Here is a 13,026-nt window from a genome sequence, read left to right on the forward strand (position 1 = left end):
TTGTACTGTTTACTGCTTTTTCAACCCACTTTTGGACATTTTAGACATAGTGTGATCTGAGATGCAAAGGAGCTAAGGAAACATTTTATAACAAATTTGTTGAAATCCTCTTCACGTACCAGTAGTTGTCCGAAACGTACATGTTTTTCAGAGGTGTAGCTTTGATGTGAGAGCTGATGGGAGGGGGTTGGATGTAGTGGTATTGGATGTAGTTTTTCAAAGCATAGCCTGCTCTTGCCAGCTTCGCCAGGCTCACCAAACCTTGCTTTAAATTCTAAGTTTTTATATTTTCTCATCATATCTATTAATCATTATATTGTGAAAAAAATTTCTAGTGCGTGCTACACTAACCAAATCTCGCATGCCTGATTTCTTGTCAGGTAAAGAGGAAGAAAAGGCGCAGAGGGCCCAAGAGAGGTATAGGTTTTCATGATAAGTCCTCAGCCGCAGTGAAACACTCAAGTTATGTGTCTGATTAATTGCTTATCATATAAATCATAGGTACGGGCCTGGGGCATCCTCCCTATCATGAGAGGTGTGAGATAACAAGACAGAACTTGAAGACAGGGCAGGGCAGGGCGCACATTGACGGAGAGGAAGAAGGTGACAGTTATGCGTTGGTCATAAAGTTCACTCTGCTTCCTGAATGAGAATAAAGCCTGTGTGGCCTGGAAAGAGTGGGTGATGTTGTGTCACAGAGGGGCTCTGAGTGATAATAGATCTCCAAAGTGTTGAGCAACTGCATGTCCAGCTGTGTGGAGATATGTGTTTATTTACTGATGATGGAGGTTGTGTAATTGTTTACACTGGGGCAGCTTGTTATTTGAATGAGGTTTGAGTAATTTTCCTCCCTGCTTTGTTAAAGTTTAGTTCATCGTGAAATTTGCACTGCAGAATATTGCTTTCCTATAAACAGTGACCTCTGCACTTACATCATCATAACACTAGGTTTCGATGACTCAGAGGGTTCTGTCACTTGTAAATGTACAGTTTCCATTTTGTTAAGTTTCCCTCTCTTTATGTGGCAACTATTGAATCTGCTCATATCCCCACCTCCCCTCTAGCTGTCTCTTTCCAAGCCCTCCCTCTTCCTCCCCGGCTTCCAACATCATCTGTCCTGGCCCTCACAAGGCTCCTATCACTTCCATCAGCTCCCCTCAGTTTAAGTCCCATTTACTTTAAATACCATCCCTCTACTCATCTGCACCTAATTTTCCTCTCCTCCCTTCCCGTCTTGCCCCTATCGCCATCTCGTTTCCTCACACCTCTGATGGCAGCCAAAGCTGTACTCGTTTTCTTCCTTCTCCGCTCATTTGTTCATCTCCGTCTCGCTAAACAAGCCTTTCAAAGGTTGTCAGTCATCTGCATCACCGCAATGTCGGTCTGAACTTGCAAGCGAAGGAAGGAGGGAAGGATGGTGACGGATTGGTTAGTGTGGGAGGGTTTGGGTATTTAGAAAGGGAGGAATAGAGCTACTGAAGAGAGGGGGACCAAGCCCTTGTCTGGAAAGCCTCATCCTGTTTATCTATAAAGTGGCAGCATAACCATCAAACACACACATAGCCTGGTGTACACATATATAATACACACATATACTTGCACAAAAACTTTTGGCTTTTTGGGGATTCCCATGTAGTCCAACTACACCTCAGTTGCTTTCAGTTATGCACTGAACTTCGGATAATTTCCTGACATTCTCTGGAGGGGCTGGATGTACGAACCATAATGAGAGGCTGCAGGTTTTTTCTGCCAGCCCCCTAGTAAACCCCATGTGAGAAAGCAGTAGGCAAGGGCTCAACATGAATGAGAGGGCGTGCTATTGACGTTTCTAACAAATGCAAAAACAAAAAACACATATCTCTAGGGGAAAAAGCAGCGTCACAACGTAGATGACACGACAAAGATGTCAAAAGAGCTTTTGGTGATGAAGGCTGATGCTGACGTTGATGTTTGGTAAACAAAAACATGTGATTTCTGCACCATAATTAATTTGTTAGATTCTGCACCCTGCATGCTCTACCCTAGCACCACCCCTCGCCTTAACGCTCTGGAGAATTCTGTGTGGGGAATGTGTCTGAGCTGAGAATCTCCTGCTGCTTTGCGGAGTTCATGTGTGAAAATGGCTTTTTCTGGGGCCTCTTTATAGCTGAGCTTACAGCCCCTCAGCAACATAGATGTTTATGAAAGGGCCATTTCACGTTCAGTTATTAGATTGGTTGAACTTGGCTCATCAGTCTTCTCCACAAAGAATCGAAGTTTGAGAAAACCAATACCTTCTCTGTTGGTATTCTGTAAGTAACTGTTAGATTAAGAGATGGATGATGTGAGCAAGCTGCGGCAAAGGCAGAAAATGCATGGCTGAAGGTCGAGCCAAGGAAGCTGCAGGGGCTGCCGTGAATTACAGGGCCTTCGAGCCAACATGGGGAAGGGGAACAAAAATAAGAGGGAAGATAAAGAAAGTCAGTCCAATAAAAAACAGAAGCTGACAGATAGATAGTGGAAAAGCAAGCTTTTCATTTTATTCCTCCTTTCTTCTTTTCTCTCTCCTCTGTCCAGACCACTAATAGCTGTGTCCTTTCATACCCTTCATCCCACTCTGCATCCTTTCTTCTTTTGAAGGGGAGAAAAGAGGGATTGTGCCTTAGCCGTTAGCAGACTGAGTCTCATTTAGGTTAGATAGGCCTCTCTTTCTGCTGTAACTTCACAGCGCAGGACTGGATATATCATTTCACTCTGTAGTCACAAACTGTAGGCCTGCAAGGATCCACCTTATTTCTTCTACTGATGCATTCTGACACAAGCTGCAGAAAGTCTTCCAGTTTCTCTTTAAAGGCTGCTCCATTCACATTCTGCTCCAGCTCCCTTTCTCTGCTTCCACCCTCCCTCTGCTGCCCCAGGTTGAGTTGAAGTACAATGCCAGGCTGCTGGGGCCTATTGCAGGAACTCCTGCTGAGCAGGTGTGTGAGTGTGGAAGAGTGTGTGTTCCACTGCAGTGTTGAAAGAGTGTATAGAGGTGAGGTAGAGTGTGAGAGTGTCAAGCTGACTGTGCTGACAGTTGTAGAAGGTTGTAGGTTGTTGGGACACGGAGAGCATCCGATCAATGTGTGTGTCCGTCGCAGTTACAGATTCACAGCATTCCACCTCGATCCATCTGTTAGCAGAAGCACTTAAAGCATGTTTTTGTCTTTTGCTTCACTCTGAGTTTTTCTCTTTACAGCCATGTGTGGCGGTGTCGGCACATACACAATTTGGAATGAACATATAGCCATTTTCAGATATGAACAGACTTTCATATATGAAGAATGCAGCAGGAGATTGTCCAGGTCAGATGCGTTCTCAACATCTGAAAGATATCAGTAAAATTGAGGACGAGCGGTGGCCTCTGGGTAGAGCATAAAGGAGGCAGGACTTGACACCCTGCTGTGGGAAACACCTGTCTTTGTTTACTGAACATTGACACCTGCATCAACCTTTATTGTTCAGCTCCCAAATCTTGTGTTTTTCCAAGTTTACGTCTTCGCCAGTGTCTTATACATGTATTGCACCTCTATTACATACTGGGTTTTTTTAGGGGGGTTTTCAGTTTCGCCGTCCATCTCATGTTAGAAATGTCACCAACACCCCAACTTGCTCAATATGAGTTATTCTGGAACTTTTCCTGCTGTATTCTGACATGGGCTCAGTCCTACAGGACTGGCAGAAAAAGTTCTGGAAAATGTCCAGAGCAAATGACTCGTTAATATATGTTCTTACACTCAGACCCTATGGCAGCTGTAGAATCCTGTAATACTTTTTGGCCTTTTACCTGTAGCCCTTTAATTAATTTTAGGGTCGAGCAGAAATGTGGATCTAGATGAGGATCCCACCTTGAGGGTAATTTTTGACTATCAGTGTATCCTTTGCATTCCGCAGTCATTGCTTTTCCTGTCCTATCCTGTGTGTAAAAACAGGCAGCACGTTTCCTACATAGGCCCACTGACACATCGGCTGTGGTCAGTGTTTGTTTAACAACAGCTTTTTAGAATGATGGAATTTCCTTTGTCTTGCTTACGCTGAATTCGGTATAACAATAGTTGTAATAAATGTAATCACCCAAAACCCTTTGACCCAAAATGATGTGCTCATGAAATGCCCTGAAGTTTAATGTCAAATAAACTATAAATAATGTTGTGCGTGTTGAGACAGTGCAGCAGGCCTGAGGCAGGCGCCTGCTTGTTTACAGAGCTATCTCGGCAGTTTGTATTTGTTTGGGGTCATGTGATAGAACGCAGGTCCCTGATAATGGCGTTCTCTTTCCCCTCCTTCTCTTCATTCATTTTCTACCTCTCTCACTTTTATTTCTTTGCCCCCGCAGCTGTTCTTGTTCAGCTTGGTTTATTTTCTATCCAAAATGTTAGGTCAAATACCGACTTGTACCTGTTTCACAAGCACACGTTACAATACAGTTGTGTGTTTAGTTTCCTGCTCAACACTGCAGATGACATAAGACTGCTGCCACAGAGAAGCATAAATCAAACTTAAACAGCATTGTTCAAACCCTGAGGTCAGTTTACGGCTTGTTAAATCTTTAACTCCAAATATTTATTTTTTATTATTTATTCTTTCTTTAATTTAATCTCCCCTGATGTTTTTAGATTTAATAATAAGTCAATAAAATTCAGGAAACTGCTCAAAAATCAAAAAGTCCCAAGCTGCTTATGTCCAACAAAAATTATCACATTTATGAAAGTGCAGTAAGCTAAATCCTCAAACTCATTTTGCTGGATAAGCCACTCACCTTTTAGGATTGTTGGCATTTCCTGTTGATCAATAATCTAAATAATTATTGATTTGTGTAACCCCTGCTCCTTCTGTCCTGTTCTCATTGCCCAGGGTCAGTACCGGCCGGCAGACCTCCTGTGCCCAGAGACCTATGCCTGGGTAGCAATAGAGCGATGCATCTTGCAGCTGGAGAACTCCCGCTATGCTCGCTTCAACCAGGATCCAGATGCAGGTACAACAACCAAAAAAAACTCCACTCTGTTTTTATCATGATTCATTTAAGAAACTAAAATGAGCTGCTGCTGTGAGTTCAGTCTGGGATCCTGCAGGTCTTCATCATGCTATTTTCAAGGAAACCAAGAACCATGTGGTCATATCTGATCTCCTTTCACCGTAATGGTGTTTTGAAAACTGTGGGCTCGTCTCCAACGTTCACTCACTGAGCAGGGGCCTGTAGATCTGATCACACAAGCTTCTCTCCCCATGATCTTTCATCGTGGTCAGATCAGGGCTAGTGCTGTCGATATGGACGGATCGCATTGTCATTAGATGAATAGTGATATCAGCAGTAATAAACCGCATGGAGACGGTAGACTGGCAGACGCCCATTACCAGAGCCTGAGGCCAGGGAGACTGTAAGTGAGTTTGAAAGTTTTGACAAAGAGTTTTGAATTGTTTTCTGAGTTGGTGCATGGCCAGGGAGACGTATTCATTCTCTGTCTCCTTTTACATTAAATCTCTCTCCCTTATCACCCCGCTGTGTTTATTATGCATTTTTGCGCCCCAGGAGGTTTTAGGTGAATAAGCAGTAAGAGTCATGCAACTCCCACTTCTCACACCGAACTTCTTTGCATTATACAGCTCACAGTCTGTAACTGCTCGGCTTAAAAAAAAGTTATGTAATCAAATGATGTAGAGAGTGTCACATTCAAATCACACATACAGTATGTTCTGTACTCATACAGTTGGAAAAATTAACAAATAAAATCCCATTCTAAATTTTAATATTAGGAATTGAATTGCGATAAATACATTTTCATAAAATAAAACTGTAAAGCATTTTATCTATTATTTTGGAGATAGTCTTTACATTGTGTGTATGGGTTTTAAATGTGTACATTCATACACCTACTGTGGATAATGTAATTGCTTGTAACCTGATTGATTGTGAGCAAAGGCACCGGGCCGTTTACTCTTCCCGCATTAATCTGCATCACCAATCAGGCACCGAACAGAAAAGAGCCACTGATCGACAGTAATAGGAGATGTGAGAGGACAAGAGTTTGAATGTCAACTAAACAGGGACTGATAGATGGGTGCTAAGAGAGGGAGTAATAAAAGAATAGGTGGAGGAAGAGAGCGGGGGGGGACGTGATAAAAAATTATTTTATAGAAATTAGAAGTGAAAGGGAAGGAGGCGGTGGCTGCACGCTGCCACTGAAATGAGAGAGTGGTTCTCAGACAGTTGGGGGAGGAGGGAGGGATGTATCACTGTGGATGTTCTAAGACTTTACTGTAGTGAGGTCATACTTTAACTTGACAGAGAGGTGAACGCCATTTTTCTCTCACAGTGTCCTTTCCTACATCCCCTATGACAGGGTCAGATTGTGTGATGAGCTAAAGTTTGCGCACCGTCCATAAACAATCTGAATCTTAACTCATATTTTAAGGAATAATAGATTCTGCTCCTTTTTTTTATATTTCCTGGCTTTAGATTTAGTCTTTGAAGTGCTGGTGTAAGCAACACACCCAGGAGAAATAAAGCAATTTAAAGTACAATTAGTACTCTGGTCATTTACAACATTGCCATTAACATTAAGCCACTTGTAGGTCTCACCTTTTACTTGTCAATCACACTCTTAATCCCTGAGCAGGCACAAATGACTGCGGACAAAGTGGTGGCCTCAGAGTTGGCGATTTTCACTGTGGCCAGCGTATGTTGGTCTGTGGCTCTTGTGGTGCTGCCAGTCCTGTGTGAGCTGTTGATCTTGGACGGGGCCGGACATTATTTCAGGCCTGGCTGTCCAAGCGAACACAGTGCCATTATATTTCATTGCTAGCTGTCTTGATGGTTGGCCTCTCAGGTCTGTTGCCAAGATTGTGAGGTTGAACTGCGGCTAACGATGGCCTCTGCCAGACGAGCGGTGGTGAGGATTTATTCTCCAGAAGCATGGCCAGTGTTCAGTCAGTCACCAGGTCAACCTGCCCTGTGTCATCGGCAGGTTAGCAGCATGGCACACTGTTGTCAATGTGTGACTTATTTATGGCCTATAAATAAAGACATGTTACAACCTCTATCTGGGGACGTCCTGACTGCATGTAATGGTGAAGGAATCTCCTACTCCATAGGAAGTGTCTTTTGCAGGATCTTTTTATGCATGGCCACAAAAAGAAATTGACTGAATTATGTTGATCAACAGTTATTAAACAGAATATATCATCATTGATCTTGACCTTATCAATAACCCTTACACAAGGTTAATTTTGGCTGGATGATTAGATTGGTTAGATCGAGATAAACTTAGGTTGCAAAGCTTGGTTGGAGTTATTAGTTTAAATTTAGCCATGCAAACAAGATTGACAACTAAAAGACTAAGAAAAGCTCAAACTAACTTCACAGAAAGTTATATGTAAAGAAATTCAGTTTTGACAAAACTGCCTGCGAAATCCCCATTAATTCTTACTCAGGCTTTTTAGTAAAGCCCTGCTCCGTACTTGCTTCACCGGGGGGTGGATGAGAACTGGGTTGCTGGACATGTGTTAAAATGGTGACCGGGTTACAGAGCTGTCCTAATGAGGTGTGTAAAGACAGCTAATCTAAAGTTTACACAACTCTGTCCAAAGCAGGCTTACGTTGATTACATGCCTGTTGCTGACACATCGAGGGCCCCAGGGCCTTGTTGTGGCCTCCCTCGAATGTATGTACGCTCACACACACACTTCAAGGGACACATATGTAACTACTCTCACACACATTCATAATCAGTTTGAGAGAGACAGACGTAGGGGCATTGTCCGCAAAGCAGGATAAACACTTGGAGAAATGTGTCACACAAATAGTCACCCCCTGGACCTTAAGGGCGAACAGCAGGCACTACTACAAACACACACACACACATTTTGACAGTGTCCACAGTATTGGTGCTTTCAGCAAGGCACAGTGAAACCTACCTGGTAGGTGGTGGAGTCAGTGCAACCCTCAGAGCACCCATCCATTAGCCCCAAGCCACCTGCTTTCCCCACTATATTTCTATCTCTTACTGTGTATACTTACACTTTCATATCTTGTCTCACTGTCAGAACCACTTTGCTCTGCTCTTCACACAGGCTTTCTGCCTCTCAGTCTGCTTCCCATACAGAGTGGCTGGGGAGACGGATATCGGTCCTCTCAGGATATGTACTTTATATTGCAGGGGCATTCTCTCGTTGCTTTCTTTAATGTGGAGGTCAACATTCACGGTCAGCCGCAGAGATTGAGGGTCAGCTGAGCGGATGTGTCCTAACACTGGGGCTTGAACCCAGGTCTTCCAGTCAAAGGGAAGTCATCTTACTCACTACATTACAGTTTTGGCCTTTTTCTTTTCAAAAGTAAGCCCCATTTTGAATTTGCAACACTGGGTCATAGTCATCAGTCGTAACCTGATGGCCGGCCTTTGACCAGTGTCCAGAGTAAAGTCTGTGTTTGGACGGTTCGGGATAGAAAGAGAGGGAGAGAGGAGCGTGGCGAGGTGTCGAGGCCTCTAGCCTCGGCCCTGACCCTCTCACTCCACGTCCGACCCGCATCACTCCTCTTCCCCCCGACCCTTGAACCCCAACCCCGAGGAGCTGTGACCCCAGTGCAGCGTGTCGCTGAACGTCCGGTGGGCCTGACAGGAGCAGGGTCTGGAGCTGCTCAGAATGAGGAGGGTGTCATTGATGGAGGACAGAAAGACTGGAGAAGAAAAGGAAAGTTGTTTATGTGAGGAACGGATGTTTGGATTTTCTTGAGTAAGGGGGAAGGAGAGAGGGGGGGAGGTCTCCGCTTGTTTTTACTGTTAGGATTAATAGACTATCTTAAAGCTTCATGCTGCTGGTCTGTAAAATGTTCACTACTTAATATCTCAACATGGGGACAGTGTCACACAGTGTGACTTTGCATAACTGCTGTGTAAGTGGACTGTCATATTGATATAAACCATGAGGAGGCCCGCGGTGCTTAGAAAGACAATACTGACGGAAGCTTAAATTATTAAGGAAGCATCCAGCTTTTCGATATTTTCACTTTCATCCCTTCAGGACACATTAATTCTTCATGCAGCTAAATTATGGGCATGTGGACGTTACATAACCTGTTTACATCTTCTAAAATTACGTTTTTCCCCACATGGTGAGACTTACCATACTGCTGATTTTCTTCATTTAAAAGTTTGTATCAAGCATTCTTTAATTATGTGACTCAGCAGTTTTTGGAGAGGACCGGGGAAACAGTGGTTAGGGCATTACTGAGCTGGGAGGCTGATAAATAAAACATGAATTTGCTGTGTAGTTTAAAATCTTGGTTGAAATATAAAAATATCTTGATGGAGCTGAGGAGCCTGTGGGCTTTATGCTTTTACTCAACTCCTCTTCTTTTCAGTTGTGTGGTACATCTCGTAACATCTGGCATTTTTTCCCGATTCTTTCTCCTTAATCTTGCTTCCCCAGTTGATTTGATGACCAGGTGGGATTTGCAGGCCGCTGGTGGATATTTTAGGAAATGGGCAGGAAGCTGTGCGCTCACATCTCAACTGGTTCTCAGCTCTGAGCCACATAGGTTTCCTAACAGGGAACAGTGGTGGTGAATAATAGAACCTGTGTTCTATTAATATCAAATCTAACTCACTGTTGTTCAACATACATTATGTGTCTCGCCATGGGCCTGGCGAGCTGGTCGAACGCACTGCAGAACCTGGACTGAAGTTTATTTTGATCTACTTCCTCTCAGACAGTACAGTCTGAACGGACGACACATTGTGTGTAGATTGTTTGTGTGTGTTTTAAGATGGAACAATATGCACTTTATATTTTAGGTTAAAAAGAAGAAGACCTCGAAAAGAAGTGGAATAAGAGCTAAGTAGAGAGATGAAAGTATTTTAAGATGGTAGTTAAAGTCACTATAGAGCTTGGATGTTATTCTCTAGAGAGATACAAGATCCTGAGGTGGAGGCTGACAGTGGATTTTGATACCTATTAGCTCTGTATCTGGGTTCGTTTGGCTCCGTTGATGCTCCCTGCTGTGCTCCCCCTTGCATGTCCTCTTGGCACCAGCGTTGGGCAGCTTGGCTTCGCCTCTCACTCCTGGAGGCAGCGGTTTCGTTGTGAGGGTCGTCATTTTTCGCCCTTTTTTCCGTTGTACTCTCCTGAGGACCATTCTTAGCTCCTAAACACGCACACTTTTGAGATTAGCAGTGTTTTCTCTGGTCTGGTGGTGGTTGGCAGTGCATGACACGAGGCCTAATGAGATTTTGAGATTTTTGAGATTTTGAGAGCCAACGGGGAGCAAGGCCCCCATAAACACGGCCAGCGAATCTTGCCTGCTCATGAAACCACCGTGAGCCCAGGTTTTGGAGCCGTCTTGGAATTAGTGCTGCGGGGGGAAAAATGGTTTCTGCTCCTCCAACGGCTTCTCGGAACAATGGCGTTCCCCTGCCAAGTCACTCACAGGTGAAGTCGATTGAGCGAGGGGAAATCAGGACAATGTTTATTGTGCTTTTTGTGTCCTCTCCACTCCTGACTATGTTCTCATGTGTGCCTGCTTGTATCCAGGAGACGCTCGGGCGCTGAAGGACGTGGGCAGAGCGATGGTGCTATACAGACGGGCCGTCATGCCTTACGCCGCCTACACCCGCAAACGTAAAGGCTCCAGCGACGAGACGGAGGTGCAGGAGTTCGCCGGCCTGCTCGGCCAAGACTGTGCTGAAAGGATCTTACTCTACCGTGCTTAGACATACAGTGTCTCTACTCGGCACCTTTTTAACACAGGCGAATACACTAGTCCCAGCAATATCTGTCTGTCGGTTTCTGTTACTGTTTGTGTGTCTTTGTTGCTGTGTGACTGTGTGTCTTTTGTTATTGTCTGACTGTGTGTCTCCTCACTGTCTGTGAAAGTGCTTTCTGCCGCCGTTGTAGTTCACCATGCTTTGCTCTACACAGGCTGGAACCATGCAGTAACTCCTGTATGTCTTTAGCCATTCACTCCTTGGCCTCATATATCAGCGATGACTCATTTGCATTTATTTTGTGAGTAGATTTTTTGTAAATGATTTTTGCAGCATTCATTCTCAGTTAAGCTCTTGTTCATCCTTTTCTTTGATTTTTACCTGCATACAAGGGCCAGCCCCTCTAGTGTATATTTTAATATCATGTTTTCATCACTTTGACCTTTTGCACCATCCTCTACCTGTCACTGGTGGAACATGCAGCCACACACAGGGGAGAGCTCTCCTGAACAGATATGGATTTGATGTCAGCATTGCCACAATGTTTGTCCAGTGATTTTGAAGGTGGCTCTCAGTTGCTCACTCTGCATCGGAAATCATCAAGCTGATGCAAGCTACACCAAGAAATAAAGATTTTTATGTAAATCAAAGAAGTCACCATTTCAATGTTTATGTCTGTTATATGTATAGCTTTCTTGGCTTTTCATTTAATATTGAATCTGTTTCTTTTGATTAAACCAAATAAAGGGGTTGCATATTCCGTGCTTTGACCTTTTGACTTTTCTTTTTCATTTCAGTTCAACATTATTTGTATAGCGCCACATCACACCATATATTATCTTAAGGCTGAAACCTTACAATAATATAGAGAAACCCAACAGCTAGAATGCGTTGGTGACTGTGGAGAGAAAAAACTTGAGAAGGAAGTAACTTGTGTGTCTGAAAATCACCCACTGACTCACTATTCCCTACTTATATACACTTTATATAGTATATAGTGAGGTAATCGGGAAAATAAATAAACGATTTTGGACACTACTCCGAATATTCCCTGCACCGGGGATGACGTCATTGTCTCAGTATTATGACATACAACATCAATAGTGTCCCCCGGTTGTCGGTTATTTTTGTATTAATACTTTAAGGTAAAAAACCTATTGATCATCTTTAAATGTTGACATAAACTTGTTTCCTGCAGGTTGTGCTGTGATATGCTGCTGTGTTTCTATTTGTATTTATACGACAGGTCGGGCTGTTCCTGCTGCCCTCACTGTTCTCGTCTGTCTGCCGCGAGCACAATGCATGATGGTATATGTTGCTCAGTTAGTGACCATCGCTTGTGCACTATATAGGGTATAAAAAAACTTAACCAAACATTTGGGTGCCACTTCAAAATGGAGAACTAAAGTGCGCTATATAGTGATTAGTGAGTGATTTCGCACAAGACTGGGTGTGGGCAGCCATCTGCAGGTAAGGGTCGGGGTGAGCAGAGAAAAATAAGGGAGAGTGTGTGGAAAGGGGGTGGGGGGGGTGGGAGAGAAGAGAGACCAGGAGCAGATGTGTAACAGTCATATTTAAGATCTGTCAGAGTGGTTGTAATGAAAATGACCAAAGTTATACTTATAGTTCTAATGGTGTTATTAATGATAATACTAGTATCAGTAATAATAACTGCTGGAGACACATTGTGCATATTTCTTGCACACAGTAGTGAGCTCATGTCTCCCAAAGCACTCACAATCTCAGAGATAAGTGCTTTGGGGTGCACTTGTTGAACTGAGCCAGGCAACAGGTGAGATAGATAATCTGGTGAAACACAAATGTGAATGGCCTCTGGCCCCCAAACAGAGTGTCAACAGCAGCACAGTGCTCAGCCAGGGAATGACTCAGACACCAGGACTGTCTGCAGGCAGGTCCCAGGGCCTGAAGTAAGACATGCATGCTTTTAACTGCATGAGGTGACCACACAGTCTGCAGTGATCATGGCAGCAGCTCAGGAACTTAATGTTTCTTCTCTTCAGAGTAGTTTCGAAAATATTAAGTGGTGCCTGCAGTGGAGGTTTCTGGTTTATCCGGGATCTAACGGACTCTGCACCCCAGCTTTTAACAATAACCTGTATATAAAGATGGACGACATGACAGCTCCCAAAATAATGAAGTCAAAGCACCTCGATCATGCCCTAGAGCTAAAGGTCACGTTGAGTACACGTTAAGTTCACGTCAAACACATCTCATCTTCTGTCACACAGGTGTGATGCCAAAGTGTTCATATTTCTGGTAAGTTTGAGTCTGAGTCACGATTGGTTGA

General features: G+C 43.8%; 1 protein-coding gene across 4 annotated transcripts in view; it reads left to right on the plus strand.

Annotated features, from left to right (window-relative positions):
- Window positions 1–11,478, plus strand: part of LOC133966240 (arginyl-tRNA--protein transferase 1) — a 50,412-nt gene extending 38,934 nt beyond the window's left edge. For all 4 annotated transcript variants that reach the window (XM_062401061.1, XM_062401059.1, XM_062401060.1 and 1 more), the window contains 2 exons: window positions 4,873–4,993; window positions 10,546–11,478. In XM_062401061.1, coding sequence (XP_062257045.1) covers window positions 4,873–4,993; window positions 10,546–10,724 — 300 coding nt within the window. In that variant the 3' untranslated portion in view covers window positions 10,725–11,478. The remainder of the gene's footprint in view (window positions 1–4,872; window positions 4,994–10,545) is intronic.
- The last annotated feature ends 1,548 nt before the right edge of the window (window positions 11,479–13,026 follow it).

The sequence above is a fragment of the Platichthys flesus genome, chromosome 12 (genome assembly GCF_949316205.1).
Source record: "Platichthys flesus chromosome 12, fPlaFle2.1, whole genome shotgun sequence".
NCBI lineage: Eukaryota > Metazoa > Chordata > Actinopteri > Pleuronectiformes > Pleuronectidae > Platichthys > Platichthys flesus.